The sequence below is a fragment of the Pteropus medius genome, unplaced genomic scaffold (genome assembly GCF_902729225.1).
Source record: "Pteropus medius unplaced genomic scaffold, Ma_sr-lr_union100, whole genome shotgun sequence".
NCBI classification, from domain to species: Eukaryota; Metazoa; Chordata; class Mammalia; order Chiroptera; family Pteropodidae; genus Pteropus; species Pteropus medius.
Window position 1 is genome coordinate 808,545 of NW_024353905.1, and position 22,707 is coordinate 831,251.

General features: G+C 38.5%; 1 protein-coding gene across 7 annotated transcripts in view; it reads right to left on the bottom strand.

Moving 5' to 3' along the window:
• PHF8 (PHD finger protein 8) overlaps positions 1 to 22,707 on the bottom strand; it is a 96,865-nt gene that overhangs the window by 48,682 nt on the left and 25,476 nt on the right. For 5 of the 7 annotated variants that reach the window (XM_039851427.1, XM_039851428.1, XM_039851430.1 and 2 more), the window contains exons 4-14: positions 22,423 to 22,531; positions 19,906 to 20,066; positions 19,147 to 19,288; positions 17,552 to 17,738; positions 15,575 to 15,737; positions 8,135 to 8,222; positions 7,664 to 7,770; positions 6,319 to 6,410; positions 3,406 to 3,495; positions 1,266 to 1,568; positions 399 to 502 (exon numbers count right to left, since the gene is read on the bottom strand). In XM_039851427.1, coding sequence (XP_039707361.1) covers positions 399 to 502; positions 1,266 to 1,568; positions 3,406 to 3,495; positions 6,319 to 6,410; positions 7,664 to 7,770; positions 8,135 to 8,222; positions 15,575 to 15,737; positions 17,552 to 17,738; positions 19,147 to 19,288; positions 19,906 to 20,066; positions 22,423 to 22,531 — 1,546 coding nt within the window. The remainder of the gene's footprint in view (positions 1 to 398; positions 503 to 1,265; positions 1,569 to 3,405; positions 3,496 to 6,318; positions 6,411 to 7,663; positions 7,771 to 8,134; positions 8,223 to 15,574; positions 15,738 to 17,551; positions 17,739 to 19,146; positions 19,289 to 19,905; positions 20,067 to 22,422; positions 22,532 to 22,707) is intronic. The other 2 variants (XM_039851432.1, XM_039851434.1) reach the window with 1 other exon arrangement.

Below are 22,707 nucleotides of genomic sequence, written 5' to 3' on the forward strand. Positions count from 1 at the left end.
AGTTCTCATCACACACCTGTGCAAATATTTCTACAAAATAAATTCCTAAAAACTGAATAGCAAAGGTACATAAAAACTAACGCTCTTAACCAGCAAGCTATACTACCTCTTATACCTGGCAGTGGTTCTGACCCACTGACTTGCTGAAAATTCTAGAATTTATACAAGACTTTTCTGAGGATTACCAATTAGAGTCCAGACCTCTCCCCTGCCCACCCACAAACATTTCCATGGCCCTCTGAACTAAGCAATGATACCTGGTAGTATCTGGGTATTTCCCGAAGCACAATCCCTCCCTGACCCATGTTCCTTTCCCAGGTCCTAGTTCCATGCCTTGTATTAGTGGCATATTGCCAGCGACAGTCCCAGTATCTTAATGTTCCTTCTCCCCACCTCACCTGCCATTAGACATCAATAAGGCCAGCGGGCCCTCATTCCCATCAAGGTCCAAGTCTGGCGAGTCATCATCTGAGTCATTCAAGCAGGTGCCAGTGATGTTGAACTGCAGAAGGAGGAGGCTCAGTTGTCACCTGTCTGGGACTCCCATGTGAATCAGGATAGCCAGTTCCCTCTGGATTCACTGGTTGAGTTCACTGTCAAAACCACCTGAACCAAGCGAGGTCTTCTGCTACATTGTCCCACAACCCCAACCCAAATGATCATAGGAACAGGAGGTTGAGAATGCATGGCTAGCTCAAGGGGAACCTATTAATCTTATAAAACATGTTCCCTAAAAAGAGGGGGGAACATCTTTACATGCCCATGAAGGGTACCACAATCTTGAAGCAAGGTAGAGCCCTGGAGGAGGGCTTTTCTCAAGAACCTGTTCAAGACTCCAATCTGACACTCATATAGTACGTTCTCAAATGTCATTCACATTCCAGCATTTCGAGAGTCAGTTCGTGTCATCTTTTCTGAGAAGAGCTCCTGACCATTCCCCCTAGATAGATAGAATCATCCCCCTCTGTGTCTCAGGGTCCCATACACCCTTGATTGTGGCATCCACAACACTTCATTGCACTCATTTGTTTTTATGCCTACCTTTCTCACTAGCCTGTCGGCCTCTTGAGGGTTACATCTATAGCACCTATCACAGTGCCCAGCATAGACAAGGTCTCAATAAATGCCTGTTAAATGAGTGGGACTGGTAGCCAAACAACAGGGGCCCTAAAGGAGGTGGGAGAACCGGATAGCCTGTTCTTCTGATACCCTGCTCTTCCAAGGGACCCAAAAGGGTTGGGCTGAACCCATGGGCCAGCACCCACCTTTGCTTTCTGGGAAGAGCCTGTCTTCAGTGCCTGATGATTGTATATGTCCATGAGATTATAGCTCAATTGGCCAGCAGGCCCCAAGGGTGAGCTCTCCTTGCCCTTTCGCTCTGCTTTCTTGAAGAGTTCCTTGGGCTTCAGGCCTTTCTTCTTTGAACCACTTTTGGAGGGCAGTGACAGCCTGGACATGGATACTGAAGTGGAATGGGCTGGCCTGGTTAAGGGAATGGAGCCAGCTGGGAAGATCCTCTGCAGCCCAAAGATATTGCTCGTCTTCCCAACGTTCTGTTGGAAGATATCCTACAAGAGTATTAGTACATGAGGGAGTTAGAGCTTACTCAAGGGTTCTCTCTCTAAGAGCAGAGGTCTGTTCATGGCACTGGCAGTACTGCCATGTAAGTGGCTTACAGATGCTCCATATATGCACACCCTAGTTTTTGCACAATGAATCATCAAGAATTCACTGGGTGGCATTTCTTTACCCAGCCACTGACGAGTAAGGAGAAGACGAGCAGAGGAAAAACCCAGCATTACTGTCAAAACTGGAGAGAAAAGATTCCAAGAGCAGCTGACATGAGACAGAAAATAATTCAGTACTAAACTGTGTGGTTCCAACTTTAAGGACTGAAGGATTTGATAGAAGAGAGGTTCTAGACCTAATTCTGCTACTAGCTACCTCTGTGGCCTCAGGTAAGTGATCTGACCACTCTGGAGTTCTGTTTGTTCAGGTGTAAAATTAAAGGATTAGACTGGAAAGGTGGTTTTCAAAGATGCTCTGTGGCTCCTTTGAACTTCTTGGGAGCCCTGGGGACTAGAGGGAGGTGGAAGGCAAACAAGAGGAACAAGTGGAGCTCTAAGCCTCTCACCTTCATCTTATTCATAGCAGCTATGCTTTGATTGGTTATATGTATATACTGGACTTCCACGTAAAATCTCATTTGAAAATAAAAGGATTCCATTGCTTTAAAATATCTGAAAGCCAATGGACCAGATGTGATCTACCTCTAAACCCTCTTCCAACCAGCCCAAAGTTCTATGTATACAAAATTGGTTTAAGTTGGAAGAGCTGGAAAAAGGGTAGGCCTTTTAACTATAAACCTAAAGGATTCTGACAGATGGGAGTGGAGGAAAATGAGATAGGAGGTGGACAATGTAAGCTATGCTGCAGGCAGTGAAACATGCTGCAAGCAGTGAGGCTAGAAGCCCAACTTCCTAGTAGCTCACTCTGACTACCCTTCATCATGGATTTATTGCTTATATCCTGAATGCTAAATATAACTTTATAGCTTCTAAGCTAAAGGAAAGTTTAAACTTCCTTCAGACCAATTCTCCTCTGGTGCCTCTGCTACTTCACCAGCCCACACTAAGTTCTCTCTTTGCTGCAAAATCTATTAATAACAATAGCTCACATTTATTGAGTACTTACTCTGCCAGGCACTGTGCGAGGGGCTCTTAATCATAACAAAACTCTGAAAAAGTGGTGTTATCCCCACTTTACAGATAAGGATACTGAGGCTCTGAAAGGCTTGCAAGTGACAGAGCAGGAACCAGAACCCAAGTTACTCTGAGTCTCTTACCACTACACCTTACTGCCTCATGGTATATGCCACCTGTTGAAACATGGCTTTGTAATCATCTTCGACCCAGGAGAACTGTCATTTTGTAGAATGCAGAGACTGAGTCAAAATATTAATAACAACAACAACTACCATGACCTCCACCACCCACCACGATGACCCACCATCAGAATTTACTGAGCAACTACTGTGTGCCACACATTATATATACTTAATGCTCAATCTGTATTACCTTATTTAATCCTTTTAACAACCCCTGAGTATAATTATCCTCCCTTTAGAGATGAGGAAACAGAGGCTCAAAGGTTAACTTTGCCCTCTACTAGATTATGAGTTCTTTGTGGGCATTTTATTATGCATTCTAAGCACCTAGCCCAATGTGTGGCACACTTGAGGCACTTAATGTAATTATTTGAATGAATGAATACATGAATAAATAGAGTCCTTGATGGGGTCTTCCCAACCCTTCCCCTAAGCTCTTATGCCAACTGCAGAGGCCTGACCTTCCACCTGAGCCTCAAGCCCTTCCCAAACGCCTCCCCTGCTCCCCTGCTTCTTACTTCCACCAGGCGGATCTCCCTAGCCAGATCTTTAATGAGCTGAACAGTCCGCACTGTCTCCGGGATCTCATCCTCGTGGTCTGGCAGAGCCTGTCAAACAAAAGGTATGAGGAATAGACCCAACACATAAAGGTACCAAGGCAATTCAATGGAGAAAGGATAGACTCTTTAATAAATGGTACTGGGCCAATTAGATATACATGCACGAAAAAAGAACTTCGATCCATATCTTGCACCATACCCACAGACACACACACAAACTCAAAATGCATTTACTGAACTACATGTAAAATCTAAAACCATTTGGAAGAAAGCAGAGGAGAAAATCTTTGTGACCTTGGGTTAGGCAAAGATTTCTTAGGACACAAAAAGCAAAATAAGTCAGACAGAAAAAGTTGAGAACCATATGATTTCACTTACATGTGGGATATAAAACTGAAAGCAACAAACAAGACAAACAAAAACTCACAGAGACCACAGTTTAGTGGTTACCAGAGGGAAAAGGGGTAGAGGGGAGGTAGATAAGAATAAGGGGAAGTCGAATATATGGTGACAGAAGGAGATTTGACTTTGGGTGGTGAATACACAATGTAACAGACATATTATTGAATTGTACACTTGAAACCTATAAAATTTTATTAACCAATATCACCCTAATAAATTTAATAATAAAGTATGAACCATAAAAGGAAAAATCCAATAAATTAGACTTAAAAAATAAAAAAACTTGTCTTAGGAAAACATTGTTAAGACAAACCACAGACTTGAAATACACATTTGCAAAACATATATCTGATAAAGGATAGTGTCAAAAGGTGTGAGGAGCCCAGTTGAGGGCTTGAGCCACACCCTTCAAAAAGTTAAGGACCTCAGGGAGATCCCTGGGGACATCCCAGCCTCTACACTTATGAGGACAGAAACAGTGCTGAGCATGTAGCGGCTCACAGCTAGCTCAACAGCAATTCAGGGAGAGATCTGTTGGTTGCCTCTCTTTTGTTTGCAATCTTTTTGAGTCCTCGAAATTTACACGTTTATGTTGACAGATCTCTCAAGCTTTTCCTCTGTGATTTCTTCTACCAGTTTTCACTTCACTTCTGTATCCACAGGATAAAAATTCCTCAGCATTTACTTCTTGTTTCTCATGGTTTGATTCATTTCTTTCTTTAACTCTTTTAATCCATCTGGAATTTAATTTGGTGTCTGGGCAGGGTTGGGGACCTAGAATCCATGTGACCCAGCTGAATAACCTTAACAACTCCCTCCTACCAACCCAGGGGCTCTGGAAAGGTGAGGGAGCAAGTGGCTCCCATGAAGCTGTCTGCACCTCACAAAAGATTTCCTCCATAAGCGCGGGCTCCTCGGAACTGTGTCCTACTCTCCTCCAGCTCCCTCTGGCCACACTGTTTGGGGCCATCCCTTCATCCTTGGAGCCATCCTGGCCCAGGGCATGAGTGCTTAGGACCCACCCACTACCCTCCCTTTTGGTGCTCCTGAGAGAGAGAGTCACTCTGATGTTTACTTCATGTGGGGGGTCAGAGATAAAACTCAAGGTAGCCACACCTGAGGGGTGTAAGGAAACAAAATCACAGGATAAGGTCCAGGTGTAGGTGAGTCTAGGGAGCAAGAGAAGGCACAAAACTAGTAGTCCAAGGATATCTGAGGGGAAGGCTGGCAACAGGAAATGGGGAGAATGCGCAAGTCAAGCCTGCAGTGGCTGAAAGGTCTCCTTAGGCCACTGTATGCAGGGGAAGAAGTCTATAAAGAGTATCAGAAGCATAAGAATACATTGATACTTCTATTTTTTTGTATTTTTTAAAATTAAGAAAATTTCAATTGGGTAGGTAATCCATTCACGTAGTTCAAAACTCAAACAATATAAAAAGATATATATGTATGTATGTATGTATATATATACACACATATATACACACATACACACACATACACATATATAAAAACCTCAATATATAACCTGTCCCTGTCATTAGGCCCATTAGGCCTCCCCCATAGGTAACCACTTTTATCAGTTTCTTGCATCCCTCCAGATTGTGTCTTCAGGCAAATACAAGCACATACAAATATAATTCTTGTTTTTCCCCTTTTTACACATAAGGTAGCATACTATACACATAGTTCTACACCTATGCTTAACGAATTCTGGAGATCTTGCCAAATCGGTACATAGAGAGCTTTTTAATCTCTTTTATAGCTCTTTAGTATTCAACTGGATAAATAGATATTGATATTATTTCTAAAAAGCCATTTTGGCAGTATGTATCTAGAGTCTTACATTTTTTCATATACTAATTTAATCCAGTAATTGCTCTTCTAGGAATCTATCCTGAAGAAACAATCAAGAGATGAGGGACAAAGACTGATGTAGACAGTCACTGCATGATTTTCTATAACTAACCCAAAATAAATAAATAAAAAGGAAGCAATGATAAACAAGTAATTATGTAAGGATGGTACATCACTGCAAAAGATGTAACTACTAAATGTTTATGGAGAACTTTGGTGACACAGAAAAATTAAGATAAATCAACCAATTCAGATTTAAAAAAAGCATATGTACGGGGTGACAGCAATTATGTTCTTTAAATGCATATAAGAAAGACCAGAAGAAAATATACCCAAACGTTAATGTTAATTCCCTGAGTGTTAAAAATTATAGGTGATGTTTTTCCTTCTTTACAATCTTCTGCATTTTTCTAATTCTCTAGAGAAAGCATGTATTACTTTTTATAATCAGAAAGAAAGTTTGAAGCATAATCCAAGAAGTCCTAGCCTAGTCTTCCACTCTAATGCCAGGAACCCACAAGCCTCCCTGATCTCTTCCATCTCCCCAAAACCATCTATCCAAAGCCAGAAAAGGCATAACTTGAGAGGAGGTAAAGAAATTAGCATATTTACTTCTTTCCTTGTCCATGCTCTAAAAGCCAAGTTCAGGGCTTTGCCACCATGAACCAGGTAGGAGGCAGGATGTCTCCTGTTCTCTCGCAAACCTAAAGGGTGAAAGAGGAAGGCAGAGTGTCAGCGAAACCATGTCAGGAAGTGAAGGACTTGCTATTTTTTTTCAGGCGACCAGAGAAAATGCTCAAGGTTCTAAATGCAACTTCAGATCTCAGTCCTTATAATAGTATTCATGTAATGAGTACCTACTATATCCCAGGCATTTGACATATACTATCTCATTTGATCCTTATACCCCTCCCTGTAAGCTAGGTATCATTATCTTCATTTTATAGTTCGGGAAACTGAGGCTCAGAGAGGCAGAGAGACTCAACCAAGAGCACACACCTAGTAAAGTGCCAAAGCCGACTGAAACCATGTCTATCTGAATCTAAGGCGTGTGCTCTTCCCATCACACTACTTTGCCTCTTGGGTTCAAAATGCAACACTCAGGAGGACCACAATTGCCAACTACACAGATCATAAAGGGCCATTAAAGCCCTGTTCTAAGTTACTCCAGGAGGAGGTTATGACAAACAGCCAGATTTAGGCTCAATAAAGAATTTTCTACTGAACTAAGCTGTTCAGAACAGGTAATAAGCGGTTAGTCATTTATCCTCTTATTGAACACTTAAACAACAGTCTGTCTAGGAAAAAGAATAAGGGTTTGAGGTATTAGGTAGGAGACTGTACTCATTGGCCTCTGAGGTTCTTTGCAACTTTGAGATATTGATTCCTTCTGGCCAAGTCACCTTGAAGAATCTCAGGTCTGAGCAGACAAGAGACCTGGAAGGTTAGCTTTCACCTGGACTGATACTCAGAACCAACACAATGATGCCACAATGGTCAAGACTGAGCCTTGTCCCCATGGGAAGCACATCCAGGAAACTCTGAGACTATCCAGAATAAGTTTCTTATTTTAATTGGTAGGAAACCGGAATAATTTCACTGTGATCCAACTTTCTCAGCCACCTTTGCTAAATTAAAAAGGTGAAATCCATGCTCTACTGTACATTATGCTTAGTAAAAAAGGCAATCACAAAAGAGCACATGCTGTATGATTCCAGTTTTAAAGCTTTCTCGAAATGACAAAATTAGAGATGGAAAACAGATCAGTGGTTTCCAGAAGTTATGGATAGTGCAGGGAGGAGAGTGGGTGAGACTCTCATGGGGAGCACTAGGGAGATCTCCGTGGTGACGGACTAGTACTGTATTTTGATTGAGGTGATGATTATGTGTGTACATGTGCATGTACACATGTTCAGGGGATCAAGGTAAAAGGGACACTTGGCAAAGGGCTTCATACCTCGAAAGATGTCTAGGATGTGCTTTCCCACATACCAACAGATGGTCTCAAAGTTGGGGAACTTGAAGAGGTCTGCTGTGCTCAGCCGCTTTTCAATCTCATAGGCTCTGGAGGAAGAAGGTACAACAATAAGGATAAGAAGGATCCCATTTACTGAGAACCTACTATTATCAGGTATTGTTCTGGATGCTTTATATCCATTATCTCTAATCCTCACAACTACCCTGTAAGACTCTACTTTATGGGTTTGGAAACTTGGGCTCAAAGGTTATGTGACTTGCCCAAAGTCACAACTAGTAAGTGAAGAAGAGGTATTCATTTTCAGACTGAATATCACCAGGAATTAACGTATCTATTTCTTTCTGATTGTCCTGCCTCCCTCTATGCTGTACTCCTCACTATACAGGAGAACACAAGGACTCTAGCAGATGGAAATGGCCAACTCAGAAACACTATAGCCTCAGGACTCACTTGAGCTGCATTTCAATGTTAAGGCTGTGTAAGAAGTTCCCTCCAAAGGCAAGGCAGTCCACGGGGGTCAGCACAGCATGGATCCATCCTGCAGTAACAAGGCAAAGTCAGACCTAGAAAAGGGTTTTTCTTCCTTTGGACATCTCCACTGCCCACTCAGCTCAAACACAACTCCTTAGAGCAGCCAGCCTGGCAGTGACTCAGAACATTCTAAGTTTCTCTGATTCAGAACATTCTAGGTTCCTCCATTTTCCCAATACCCATTCTGGCCAAGTCTGCCATCATTATAACCCTGAACTGGACCAACTTATGGGGTTAATAAACTCCTACTTCCCTCCTCTCCACTTCAAAATCTCTCTGTTGCCTTACCCATCCTCTCTCCTCTCTAAAAACATCATCACCTCCTTGCATGACTACCCTTTCTAACTCCACCCTAGATAAAACATAGAGTTTCTGTGTTGGACAGATCTTGGTTAAAATTCTGCCATTTCCTAGCTAAATATTTACTTACAGGTTGGTTGTGAAACATGCAGCTAAGTTAGAACTCTAATCTCCTTGCCTTTAACCCTATACTGCCTTTTGGGACCTTCTGATTTTTCTTCTTAAGTCTCTCTCATATCACCTCCCCTTCTCCTTCCGTCCATCCTACCGATGCTTTGGTCAAACTCCTCATTGGCTCTCACCTAGGCTACTTACAACAGCCTCCAAACTGGCACCTCTACACCAGCAGTTTTCAAGGTGTGGTCCAGAGAATCCTGGGTGTCCCTGAGACTCTTTCAGAGCATATCTGAGGTCAAAACTATGTTCATGAAAATATTAAGATGTTATTTGTCTTTTTCACCCTCATTCTCTCATAGGTGTAGAGTGGAATTTTCCAGAAAGGACATGAAGTGATAACACAAATACAGAAGCAGATCTGAGAATCCAGTTGTTTTCTATTAACCCAGACATTAAAAAGATTTGCAAAAATGTAAATGTCAATCTTCTCACTAAATTGTGATTTTAAAGTTATTTTTCATAAAAATTGTTACTTACACTAGTATGTAATGAGTTCATTATTGTTATTTCTCAATGGATTAATAAATATTTCTAAAATTTCTCAATTTTAATTTATAACATGGTAAATATTAATAAATACAAATAAAAAACTAAAAACTCTTTTGAGTCCTTAATAATATTTAATAATAAAGGGGTCCTGAGTCCAAAGTGTTTGGTTGCAAACCACAGCTCTATACCTATCTCGACCTCTGAAATCTATCTTCCACATCCCAACCCAAAAGTGATATATATATAAAATACAAATCTGCCCATGTCATCCCCTGCTCGAAACCCTTCAATGAAACGTCCGTTTACAGGAGAATGGGTAAACTGCCAGTTACTCATACAATGGAATACCGGAAATTAAGTAAAATGAATGAACTACAACTACATGCATCAACATGGATCTTACAATCATAATGTTCAGAGAAAAAAGTAAGTTGAGAAGAATATATCCCTAATATGATGATTCCATTTATATAACATTGAAAAATATGTAAAACAATATTATATATTGCTTAATAACGCATCCTATATAATAAAGGGATAAAAATGCATGAGAATGGTAATCATCAACTTCAGAACAATGGCTAGCTCTGAGAGGGAAAAATGGGAATGTAACTAAGGAAAGGTATACAGGAGGCTTCAAATATATTTGGAATATTTTATATTTTTAGGTAAGTTATGAACACATAAATGTTCGTTACATTATTCTTTATATCTTTTGGTACATCTGAAATATTTCATTAGAAATTAAATAAAACTGTTAATGGTCCCAGTCACCTCCAGGGTAAGTTTAGCCTGCCTACCTTTTCAGCTTTATCTGCTCTCAGCCCTTGATCATTAGGGTTCAATATCCATAAACTGCTTCACACAGCTTTGCTTTCTTTGCTTATGCCTTTACCTATGTTTGAGATGTCTTTCCTGCCTTTCGTTCCTTGGTCAATCCCTACTTACCTTTCAGGTGTCACTCTTCTGAGATTTTTACAAACTTCTAACTAGACCAAGTGCTCTTCTCTGTGCTCCCAAAACTTCTGGTAAATACCTCGACTGTGGCAATTAGAACATTATAAGTAAATGGCCTATTGACCTTTTGTCCCTAGCACCTGGCCCAATGCTGGGGTAGAGAGTAGACAATTCTTGTGGAACTTGCCAAAATTAACTCGAAATGCATTAAGGACCTGAATATAAGACCTGAAACAATAAAATGCAGAGAAGAAAACATAGGAACGAAACTCAAGAACCTTGAACTTAAAGAGGATTTTAGGAATTTGACCTCAAAGGCAAGAGAAGCAAAAACTAAAATAAATGAATGGGACTACATCAAACTAAAAAACTTCTGCTCAGCAAAAGAAACTGTCAACAAAGTAAAGAGACAACCATCAGAATGGGAAATACATTTGTAAGCAATGCCTCCAATAAGGGCCTAATATCCAAAATATACGAAGAATTCATACAACTCAATAACAATAGAAAAAACAAATGATCCAATCAAAAAATGGGCAGAGGACCTAAACAGACTCTTCTCCCCAGAGGACATATAAATGGCCAACAAATATATGAAAAGATGTTCAACATCACTAGCTATTAGGGAAATACAACTCAAAACCACAATGAAATACATCTCACACCTGATAGAATAGCTATAAACAACAGGACAAGTAATAACAAATGCTGGAGAGGATGTGGAGAAAAAGGAACCCTCATATACTGCTGGTGGGACTGCAAATTGGTACAGCCACTATGGAAAACAGTATAGAGGCTCCTCAAAAAACTAAGAATTGATCTACCATATGATCCAGCAATCCTTCTACTGGGTATTTACCCCAAAGACTCAAAAACCCATATCCGAAAAGATATTTGCACACCAATGTTCATAGTAGCATTATTCACAGTGGCCAGGACATGGAAGCAACCTAAGTGTCCTATGACAGATGATTGGCTAAAGAAGCTATGGAACATACACACAATGGAATATTACTCAGCCATAAAAAGAGATGAAATACTGCCATTTGCAACAACATGGATGGACCTCGAGATAATCATGCTAAATGAAATAAGCCCGACAGAAAAAGTTGAAAATCACATGATATCACTTATATGTGGGATATAAACCTAAAAGCAACAAATGAACAGGATAAACAAACAGAGACTTATGGACATGGACTATAGACTAGTGGTTACCAGAGGGTCCTGGGGAAGAGGGAAGGGAAGGTAGACGGGAAAAAAATTTAAATCATTTCTTCGATTAAAAAAATTAATTAATTAAAAAATAAATTTAAAAAATTCTTGTGGAACTAAGTAGATTATACCAGTTTGTGGGAATTTCTACTAAGATGTAAATTAATCCAACTCCAATTTCTGATAGGGAAATTCAGTTCACCAGTTACTAAATGCCCAATGTAGAAAAGGCATTATGCCAGGTAACAGAACACTATAAAAGAAAAAAGCAGATGGGTAGGGAGCTGAGGAGACTTGCATCACCATCTATTAAACATTCTACAAAACCGATGTAACCAAATCAATATGATATTGATATATGAAGAGACAGACCTGTGCAACAGAAAAGAAAATCCAGAATTATACAATATAATGTTAACAAAGATATTAGAATTATATGACAAGAATATTAAAGAAGTCATCATAAAACTGCTTCAATGAATAATTAATTACAAAGATGCTTGAAACAAAAAAAGAGAAGATATAAATAAGAAACAACTGGAAATTTTAGGACTGAAAAATACTATACCTGAAATAAATAACTGATAGACAACAATATGGAAACAATGAAGAAAAGAATGAGTGAACAGACAGTAAGTACCCAATATGAACAAAAGAGAGGAAATAGCCTGACAGAAAAATAAACTCAGGGATCTGAAACTACATATTTTGTTGGGACTACAACAAAATATTAACATTCAGATCATCAGAGATCCAGAAAAGAGAAGTTAGAATGTGGGGCTGAAAAAGTATTTGAATAAATAATGGCTAAAGATATAAACCTACACATTCAAGAAGTTCAGTGAACACATACAGTTTAAACCCAAAGAAATCCATGCCAAGACACTGTGTGACAGAAGAAAATTTAACTTTGGGTGGTGAACACACAATGAAATATACATATGATGTATTATTGAATTGTACACTTGAAATCTATATGATTTTATTAACCAATGTCACCCCACTACTTATAATAAAAAAGAAAAAGAAAAAATATTGAAAGTAGCAAAAGTGACACATATAGAGGAAAAACAATGTGAATGACATTTAAAACCAGGGAAGCAAGAAGGAAGAAGCACAACGTTCTTCAAGTACTAAAAGAACTATCAACCCAGAATTCTGTATCCAGCAAATATATCCTTCAGAAATGAAAGAGAAATCGAGACATCTATAGACAAAGGAAAACTAAGAGAATCTGTTGTCAGCAGATCTACCCTGAAACTGTAAACGGAGAGAAAATGATAACATAAGGAATTGTGGAATATTAGGTAGGAAGAAAGGACAGAAGAGTAAAAATACAGGTAAATACAATAGACTTTCCTCCTTTTAGGTATTCTAAATTATGTTTGACAGTTGAAATAAAAATTAAAACACTATGTGATATGGTTCTCAGTGTATGCAGAAGAAATTTTAAGACAAATACATTATAACTGGGAAGAGTTTCAACCCTTCCCTCAAGCTGGTAAAATGTCAATTAAAATGTCAATACCTGTAGACTGTGATATGGATTATATATATACATATAAAAACTTATAAAAAAAAAAGAAGATAAAAATTCATATAGAAATTCAAGGAGCCTAGAGTAGCCATAACAATCTTGGGGGCGGGGGGAACAGCCAAAGATGGAGGGCTAACACTTCCCAATTTCAAAACTTACAACAAAGGTACAGTAATCGAGATAGTGTGATATTGTCATAGGACAGAAATATAGAACAATGGAATAGAATTCAAAGTCTAGAAATAAACCAATACATCTATGGTCATTTGATTTTTTACAAAGGTGTCAAGATAATTCAGTAGGGAAAGCATTGTCTTTCCCAGTGGTTCTGGGAGAACTGGGCATCTATATGTCAAAGAATGAAACTGGATCTTGACCTTGCACCATATATGAAAATTAACTTGAAATGGAAGAAAGACCTAAATATAAGAATTAAAACTATAAAAATCTTAGAAGAAAACACAGGTATAAATCTTTGTGACTTTAAGTTAGGCAATGGTCTCTTAGATATTACAACAAAAGCACAAACAAACAAAAATAGATAAACTGGACTTTTGTGCTTCATAGGACACCATCAATAAAGTGCAAGACAACCTCCAGAATGAGAGAAAATATTTGCAAATCATATATCTGATAAAGGTCTAATATCCAAAATATATAAAGAATTCTTGTTGATTTACAAAAAAAAAAAAAAAAAAGACAAATTACCAAATTAAAAAAAGAATGGGCAAGGTTTGAACAGACATTTTCTCAATTAAAAAAAAAAAGATACACAAATATCCAATAAGCACATGGAAAGATGTTCAACATCAATAGTCATTAGAGAAACACAAATTAAAATCTCAACGATATACCACTTCATACCCACTAGGATGGCTATAATCATAAATATAGAAAAGAACAAGTGTTGGGGAGGATGTGGAAAAATTGAGATGCTCATAAATTGCTGGTGGGAATGTAGAATGGAGCAGCTGCTTTAAAAAATAGTTTGGCAGCTTCTCAAGAAGTTAAATAGAGTTATAATAGGCCTTACAAAATCCTCTCTTAGGTATACACCTAAGAGAACTGAAAATATATGTTAACATAACTTGTAGATAAATGTTCATAGCAAAATTATTCATAATAGCCAAAAAGTGAAAACAATTGAAATGACTACAAAGAAGAATGGATAAACAAAATGTGGTATATCCACAGAGTAGCCATTTAAAGAATGAAGTACTGATACATGCTATAACATGAACCTTGAAAATAATATGCTAAGTGAAAGAAGCCAGACCCAAAAGATCACATATTGCATGACTCCATTTATATGAAATATTCAGAATAGGTAAATCTACATACAAAGAAAAGTACAAAAGTGTCTGACAGGGACAGGGGGGAGATAGGAATGGGGAGTGACTGTTAATGAACACAGGGTTTCTTTTTGAATGATGAAAATTTTCTGGTATTAGAAGTGATGGTTGCACAACCTTGTGAATATTTTTTTAAACTGAACATGGTTAAGTTTTATGGTATGTGAATTATATCTCAATTTTTAAAGCATATTGAACTAAATGAAAATACCACGTATGAAAATATGTGACAGCTAAATCAGTACTGAGGGTAAAATTTTAGCACTAAATGCTTACGTTAGAAGAGAGAGAGAGTCTGAAACCACTGAATCTAAGCTCCTATCTCAAGACTGGAAAAAAGAAAGACAAAGGCAGAAATCAATGAAATTAAAAACAGAAAGATAATAGAGAAAATCAATGAAATAAAAAGTGTTTCCTAAAAAGTTCAATAAAATTGACGAACTTCCATTAATAGTAACACAGAATAAGATAAGGCACAAATAATATCAGGAATAAAAAAAAGATCTCACTAGAGAACTAGAAGACATCAAAAGGATAAAAAATACTATAAGCGACTCTACACACAAATTAGATAAAACTGAACAATTCCTGAGAAGCACAATCACAACTCACCCATAATGAAATAATTTGAATAGCCTAATAAAGTTTAAGGAAATTGAATGCTAATTAAAAGCTTCTCCCAAAGGAAATCTCCAGGGCCATGAGATTGCACTAGAGAATTCTACTAAATGTTTTGAGAAAATTTAACACTAATTCTGAAATCGAGAAATTAAGAAATCAAGAAAAATTTAAATAAATGGAGAGAGATATTGTGTTCATGGAAGACTCAGCATAGTACAGATGTCAACTTTTCCAAAACTGAGAAAACTGGGGGTACTTTTTCAAACTACACACACTCAGATCCCATCCTGGACCTATAAATTCATAATTCTAGGGATGAAGCTAGGCATGTCTTGTTTAGGGGAACCCATCTTCATGCCAGGTCATTCTGATATATAGCTTACAATGCCAGCTTCCCAGTCACTGTCCTTAGATTCATAGGGCTTAGAGTCCTGTTCTCTATCTGTCTACCACATTGTCATCGGCCCAGTGCAAAGAAGTCCATCAACCTCCTCCTGGCTGTCCCCACGTGCAGCCTCCTCAAGCAATCATGCTGCCCACTGGCCACCATGTGAATTTTCTTGAGGTCCAATTCTGAGCCTTCAGCTAATATGAAAGGGATATCCCACATAATCAGATCAACACATTATGAGAAGGGGTTGGTTCTGGTGCCACAACCTCCCTTCTTCTTCCCGCCCTCCTCAAACACTCCCAGAGGGGCCCAGGGAAGACCTGTAGGAATGAAAAGTGTCTGTCCTTGCTTCACAGAACACTTGTAGCACTTGTCCACCTGGTCCCCAAAGAACATCTCATCCTGGTTGGAGGAGCTGCTCCAGCACTCGAAGAGAGTCAGGTTGGCATTTGTTGGGCGGATCAGGTAGAAGATCTTCTCACCCTGAAACAAGAGGTTGAAGTGCCAAAAATACCAAGCGTTTCCAGAAAAGTCCTCCAGGAGATCTCCAAAAGGATATTCTCTCTCTCATGCTCCAAGACCACGCGGTACGCCAGAATTCTTTCCCAAACCCAACCACGAATCATTTGTATGTGGATCTGGAAAACTTCAAAAGGTGCTTTTGCACTCTGCACTTTTAAGCTTCTATAAGATTGACAAAAATAATTTGGAAAGTATATTTCAAACAAAATTGTTCAACTTAGTACCAATGTACACCAAAGGCTCTTATTTTAGATTCAATGCCAAAGGAAAAATGGCCTCTATAGATGAAAAGATCAATAATACTAGCCCTAGGAGAATTTAAGACCACCTTACTGATGAGAAGAAAATTAAATTTGCCTTTAAATGCTGTTTACAGAAAGTGTTCCTTCTTACACCTGCAATCAAAGCTAATAAAAGTTTAAAAGTTCAGTAATCGCCCAAAGACTTTTGGAAGATTTTATGTTAGGTGATTATCTGTTAAAAGAACATTTTATTTCCTAATTATGTTTTGACTGGAAAATCACCAGATAGATAATTTGGCAGAAAAGAAACAAAAACCCACTAGCACAAAACTATCCCCAACCCACAGCTTGATTAGTTTAACCAATATTTCATGATAATAAGTTTCAATGTAGAAAAGCAACACTAGAAATATCTATTCTACAACTAGAGAAATTTGAATCAGATCTGTAGATTAATAGTATATCAATATTAATTTCCTGATTTTGATAACTATGCTGTTTTTAAGAAATACACACTGAATTATTATGAGATAAAGGGACACCATGTCTGCAACTACTCTCAAATGTTTCAGAAAAAAATATATATAAAACCCTTGTCGTATGTTTGCTTTAGAGAAAAAAAGAATATAGTAAAACAGTAACATTTGGGGACTCTGAGTGAAGGGCACACAGAAATTCTTCCCATTATTTTTGTAATTTCTCTATAAAAAAAAAATTATTTAAAAATAAAAATGTTAAATCTAACATTTACATAATAGCACCTTCATTCACATGTGACAATTTGTGATAAACCAATGAAAACAACTAGTTCAGGATTGATGATCATTCAGACAAGAGCCATATATAAGATATATAAGTTTTCTGCTTCTTTCCTTGGCATTTCTGAAAAGAAAACTAAATAGTATGAACGATGGTGGAAAACTATGAAAATTACTTCAGAAATTTGTATTCCAGACCTCAAAAATCTTTTATAGTCATTGATAATCAATATGCTAATTACAAAATTGTAGCAACCACTAAAAGAGAAACTATCTATAGGAAGGCTGACATTAAAAAGAACTTCTCATATATGCTCTGTCTTGATGGTGGTGGCAATTGTATTATGCAACTATATACAACTGACAAAACTCATTAAACTATACACTTAAAACAGATTAATTTCATAGTATATAAATTATACCTCAATAAAGTTGGAGGGAGGGGAAACTTCTCATGTTACCAGGACTTTCTGCAGTAAATATAGACATTTCCATACATAGTGGTAGGAGTATAGATTGGTTCAATTAAGAAGATAACAGGGGGAGAAAAAACATCTGCTATTATTCAAAAATATTTTAAGCATCAAAACTGTAAAGCAGAGACAGTTTATATGGCATATTTACTAAGTACCCAACCCTGATAGAGTAGTTATATGGATATGTCACCCAAATAGAATCCAGAAGGCAGGTAGGCCTCAGCAGCCTGTTTTGTGCTGCCTCCTGAAACAAATATGTGCAAGGCCTGGCTGCCTCCAGAAGCCACATCCATTCCTACCTTGAGCACATGGTACCAGACTGAGGTGCCGCCAAAGTCAATGTGAAAGTCTGTATAGCTATCCCGCACGCTCATGAGGCAGTACTTCTGCACATTGGGCCTCTCAAAGATACATTCCTCTGGCCACAAGTTCTCCACCCATGAGAGCTTCCGAACGATTTTGGGTGTCTCCACAAGGTTAGAAAGCCTAGCAAGAAAGGGATGGAGAGCGGATAGTCAGCTGACTGGGAATTGAGACTGAAGTCTCAATAAAATGCCCCCCATCCCAGTAAGAGTCAGATAAGACAAAAGGTGTTCCTCCATATAACCCCCAAGGGCACACAGGACACTTAATACTCTAAGTCTGGTCAGCATCCTCATTCCACTCAGCTTTAAAAGTCCCAAGTCCCAGCTCCACAGTGTTCCCCAGTCAAGAGCAATCATTTCCTCCACTAAATGCTTATACTCTCCCCTCAACCGAACCTACTCACTTGACACACTTGGTTTATAACATTGTTCCCATCTCATAGCATCGTCTTTATGAGGAACCATTAGCGAAACCTCCCTGGCCTCAGTTCCAGGTAGACATGTTTCTCCCAAACATCTGGTTGTTTATATTCTATGTGAAATCACGAATCTTGTAACAATGCATTCCCTTCTTTGTTCTGACCTTCAGGAAATTCAGTGAAAACTCTACAGTTTTTCACTATCAACTATCCAGACATTCATACATACATTTTGTGTGCAGATTATCCACCAGATGTATCCTATATCCCCACCTTTATTTTGCTTTTAGTCCAATTTTCTCTTTTCTCTCTCTGCATCTCTGTAAGTTACTTCAAATAGTCTTTCAAGATGAAGAGAAGTATAAACAAACATAGTTTTTAAAAATGCCTTCAGGTTGTTTAACTTTGCATATTAAAACCATCAGTAAGGGTTTCAATATTGTACTATAGTTATTCTAAGATATTGCCACTGAGGGAAACTAGCTGAAGGATACACAGACCTCCCTGCACATTTTTTGCAACTTCCCGTGAATCTATAATTATGTTAAAATTAAAAGTTAAAGAAGTAAGCAATCGGTAAGCTTCCTAAATGCAAAAAGATATGTTATGATTTTGGTGGATCTCCCACGGTTCTGAATACAGAGAAGACTACATATATCTATTAAGTGCATGAGTCCAGATAGAATCATTTAAAGATTATAAGCTTTTTTCCTTTTTTTCAAATCTAAGAAACCTTATCCTTAGAGAAACTACATGGGAGTAATTTTAGTAAATCTATTTCCAGGGACAGAGGACCTATCTTGGGAGTTAAATAAGTGAATATCACATTCTAAATAGCAGCATGAGGTCTAAGAAAGCTGTCCTAATCTTGAAGGAGATAAAAATTAATTTAAATAGCTACTGTATAATCTATCCGATGCTAGAAACTGTAGAGGAGAAATAAGATTTCGTTGTTATAATATGAGCAGCTACCCTAGAAAACTATAAACCAGCTCCCCATCCCAAAGGACAAAACCACCAGAAAGAAGGGAAAGGAACACTAACATCCACTCGGTATATCGCAAGCTCTAGGCATTTATCAGACTTTTTACTCACCCCTGACTCTCCTACCTGGTATCGGAGAATTCCAAGCTAATGACATTGAGGACTTTCTCCCTCTTCCCACTGTAATAATATTTCACAAAATCACCAAGCTTCATCTTGCAGTCAGCCTGGCGGGTCACATCAATCACATCAATCTCTTTCTCAGAGCCTGGAATGAAGAGAATGCGCTCTGTAACAAGTGGTCTCAGGGACCAAGGAAGAGTCTCTCATCCCCTCATCAGTCCCTAGAATGGCCTTATACTCAAAATCTCTCCCCTCAGACATTATATTTATATGTACATGTTTGGCAGGTGGGGGTAGGAATCCTTCACATTCTCCTTAGACCTATGTGCCAGGTTCAGGTCTGCTAGGGCAACAGAACTGCCTGATACACAGCCTCAGTCACAGTACAGTTCATCTACCTGGGCCCTGCTTCACTTCTTCTCTTCCTATCCCCCAAAACTCATGTCTAGAGGACAACTGACATTTGAGGGCAAAAATCAAAGGTTTTCTCATCTCAACGAAGGACAGAGAGACCACCATGATCTCTGGAATGCCCCAAGTAATAAATGGAGCTCAGTCTGGGGTTTTGTGGTATATTAGGAAGAAAAGAGAAGACCAGGATTTTGTTTCTAGCTTTGCTAAAGAATGACTCTGGGCAAGGCATTTCACCTCAGATTCCCAAGATGGCAAGAAAAAAAATGCAAAAGGTAGACTAGAGAGAAAGGGTCACAGGTCTTGATGGGAGTGAACAATATCACAGTTAAGAGGGTCTGTGTTACTTACCAACATAATGCTCCACATCTCTCACAGTGAATGATGGTGAGGGTAGTGTCATCCCCAACCCATCCTTCTTCAAGACTAGGATGGGCACACTGAAGCTATTCTCTTCCAGGAATTCCACAGTCAGTTGACTTCCAGTGGGCTTCAGAATCACTTCATCTGAGCTGTGGGACACATGAGAGAAAGCCTGAGCCCCAAAGGCCCTGCCACTGAATGCCTCACTGGATGCTGCCACTCACCCAAGGTGTACAGTTTTCCTGAAGGTACCTAAGATGGGCTAGCAACTAATGGTATAAAGTTCATGTGCCAGAGAAGAAAGGATCTATCCAAGGTAAGTAGCCAGATCTCTGGAAGAAGTGAGGAGATTAATCCAGGACATCCTGTCAATAGAATGCTCTTCCATGGATGACAAAGGAAGAAATCAGTCAACAGCCTGCCCAGGGAGAAAAGAAGAAAAGACATCTCACAAGTTTAGCTGATTTACTCTAACCCAGAGCAGCATTCATTACCTCTTTTAAAATACTGGCAAATAAAGAGAAAAGATTGATGAAAAAAAACAAAAATAATTTTTACAATCACTTTCTCAGCACATATACTGAGTTAACTAGAAAAACAGGACTTTCTTTTTTAAAAAAATCATGCTGGAGAAAAGATAGACTACTTGACAAGTTGCGTTGGGACAAACATCTGGAAAAATGTCTATTTACTGTTTACATAACTTTAGACAGATCAAAGATTAAATAAGAAAACATAAAGCCATAGAGTAAAAGAAAAAATATGGGAGAGACAAGGCCAAGTACTCATAAAAAATAGTAATAAATTCACATAAAATTTTAAATTTTCTGCAAGGAAAGTTATAAATTAGTAAGAAATAGGTGGTGGCTCCATAGTGTAGGGGTTAACATGTGTGCTTTACACGCAGAAGGTCCTGAGTTCATGTCCCAGGTGGATCCACGGACCATACCCTGGGTGCGCCAGGCCCCCAGAGTACTCCGGGGGTGCCAGGCCCCGGGTGTGTGCTGCGAGCGCGTGGGAGGAGACACTCCACCTTCAGAGATCCAGTTCTTAAGGGGAGATGGCAACATCCGTAGGTCAAGGGTAGAAGTGGGGCAGGGGGGAAATTAAAGAGGGGAGGAAAAAAAGAAATAGGCAGTAACCCAACAGAAAAATTGTCCAACATAAGCAGATAGTTAACAGAGAAAGAAATAAGGGTGACTTAGAAATATACAAAAATATATGCGCCTCCTTCATAATTAAAAAATGTAATTGGAAACATTTTATTTGTATCTTATCAGAAAGGCAAAAAATATGTTTGATAATAAACAGTGTTAGCCAGGATATAGGGAAATAGACACTCTCACACATTGTCTAGTGGGAGTATGAAATGGTATAGCCACTTTGGAAATAACTTGGTAAAATTTATAAACATTTTTAAAGCACATACTCTTTCACCTAGCAATTTATTTTTAGGTAGTAAATCTACACATAGACTCACCCACATATGCAAAAACTTAGATACAAAGACATTCACTGCAGCATTTTTTTCTAATAGCAAAATACTAGAATCAATTTAAATGTTTATCAATAGAGGATTGGTTAAATAAATTATATATTCATACAATGGAATACTAAACATCCATTAAAAAGAATGAAGGACATCTGTAATGTGCTGCTATCGACTGATCTCCAAGATAGATAATTTAGGTTTAAAAAAAAGCAAGATGCAGAACCATATAGTGTTTCTACTTGTATTTTTTTAAAAGAAGACTACACACACACATGCTATATAAGTAAAAATTATTTATGAAAGAGTGCACAAGAAATTGGTTCACTTTAGAGAAGAGACCTGAGGGGTTTGAGGTAGAAGGGAGATTCACTGCTTTTAAATAAACAAATAAAACAAAAAACATTAAGTTGAAGAAATATTTATAATTCTAAACCCTTCACTTACAGGAAAGCTGAAAATGATCAAATGAATTAAAAACAAAGCAAAGAGAGTGCTTCATTTATTAATTTTTCTAGCTCATTATTTCTGCTCAGTTGAAGTAACTTATTTTTAATAAGCCTATCTTAATTTTTTAAAAAAGAAAAATGTTTTCTTGATTGCAAAAGAAATACATAACCACTCATTTTTTTTTATTTTTTAAGAGTTTCTTCTTCTCTACAATGAGAGAATTAAACTTTCTAACCTTTAAGACTCCTAGTTGTAGCAATCCTTGGGTGCATGTAAATATCCTTTCCTGACTTAGGTGAAAACTGCCTCCCAAAAGTTTCTCCTCTACCAAAAGTTTCTACAAGTGGGCCCTAATGTACTCTGCAAATTGAATGAAACACTAGCAATGTTTCTCAAAAACTGACTAAAACAGAAGATCCCTCCCCAAAGGGAACTTGCAGAGCCCTGCAAACATCCCTCAATGGGGAAAGCACCTAATGGGACAGCCAGTAGAAGGCTGGGAAGAGATGGGTCCCAGCTTCCCAGAGCCCTGGAGTTCACTAGCCCTTGGGGTAGGGGTAACTTACCTGTCAAAGGTCCGATTCCGGAGTTCTCGAATGAATGCAGGGCTTCCAGTCTTCACTGGCTTCCCCTTGTGTGTATCATGCCCTTTTGAAGATACACGGCGTTTTTTCACTAGGCCAGAAAAAGACATGAAACCATGAGTCAGAATGGCCATGAGCTATGGTTCCAAGAGCAAAGGCTTCAGCAGATCCTGCTTCCCTTCCAATCTAACATGCTCTTGGAACATCTGGGGTCAAAGAGCAAAGGCCTCAGCAGATCCTGCTTCCCTTCTAATCTAACATGCTCTT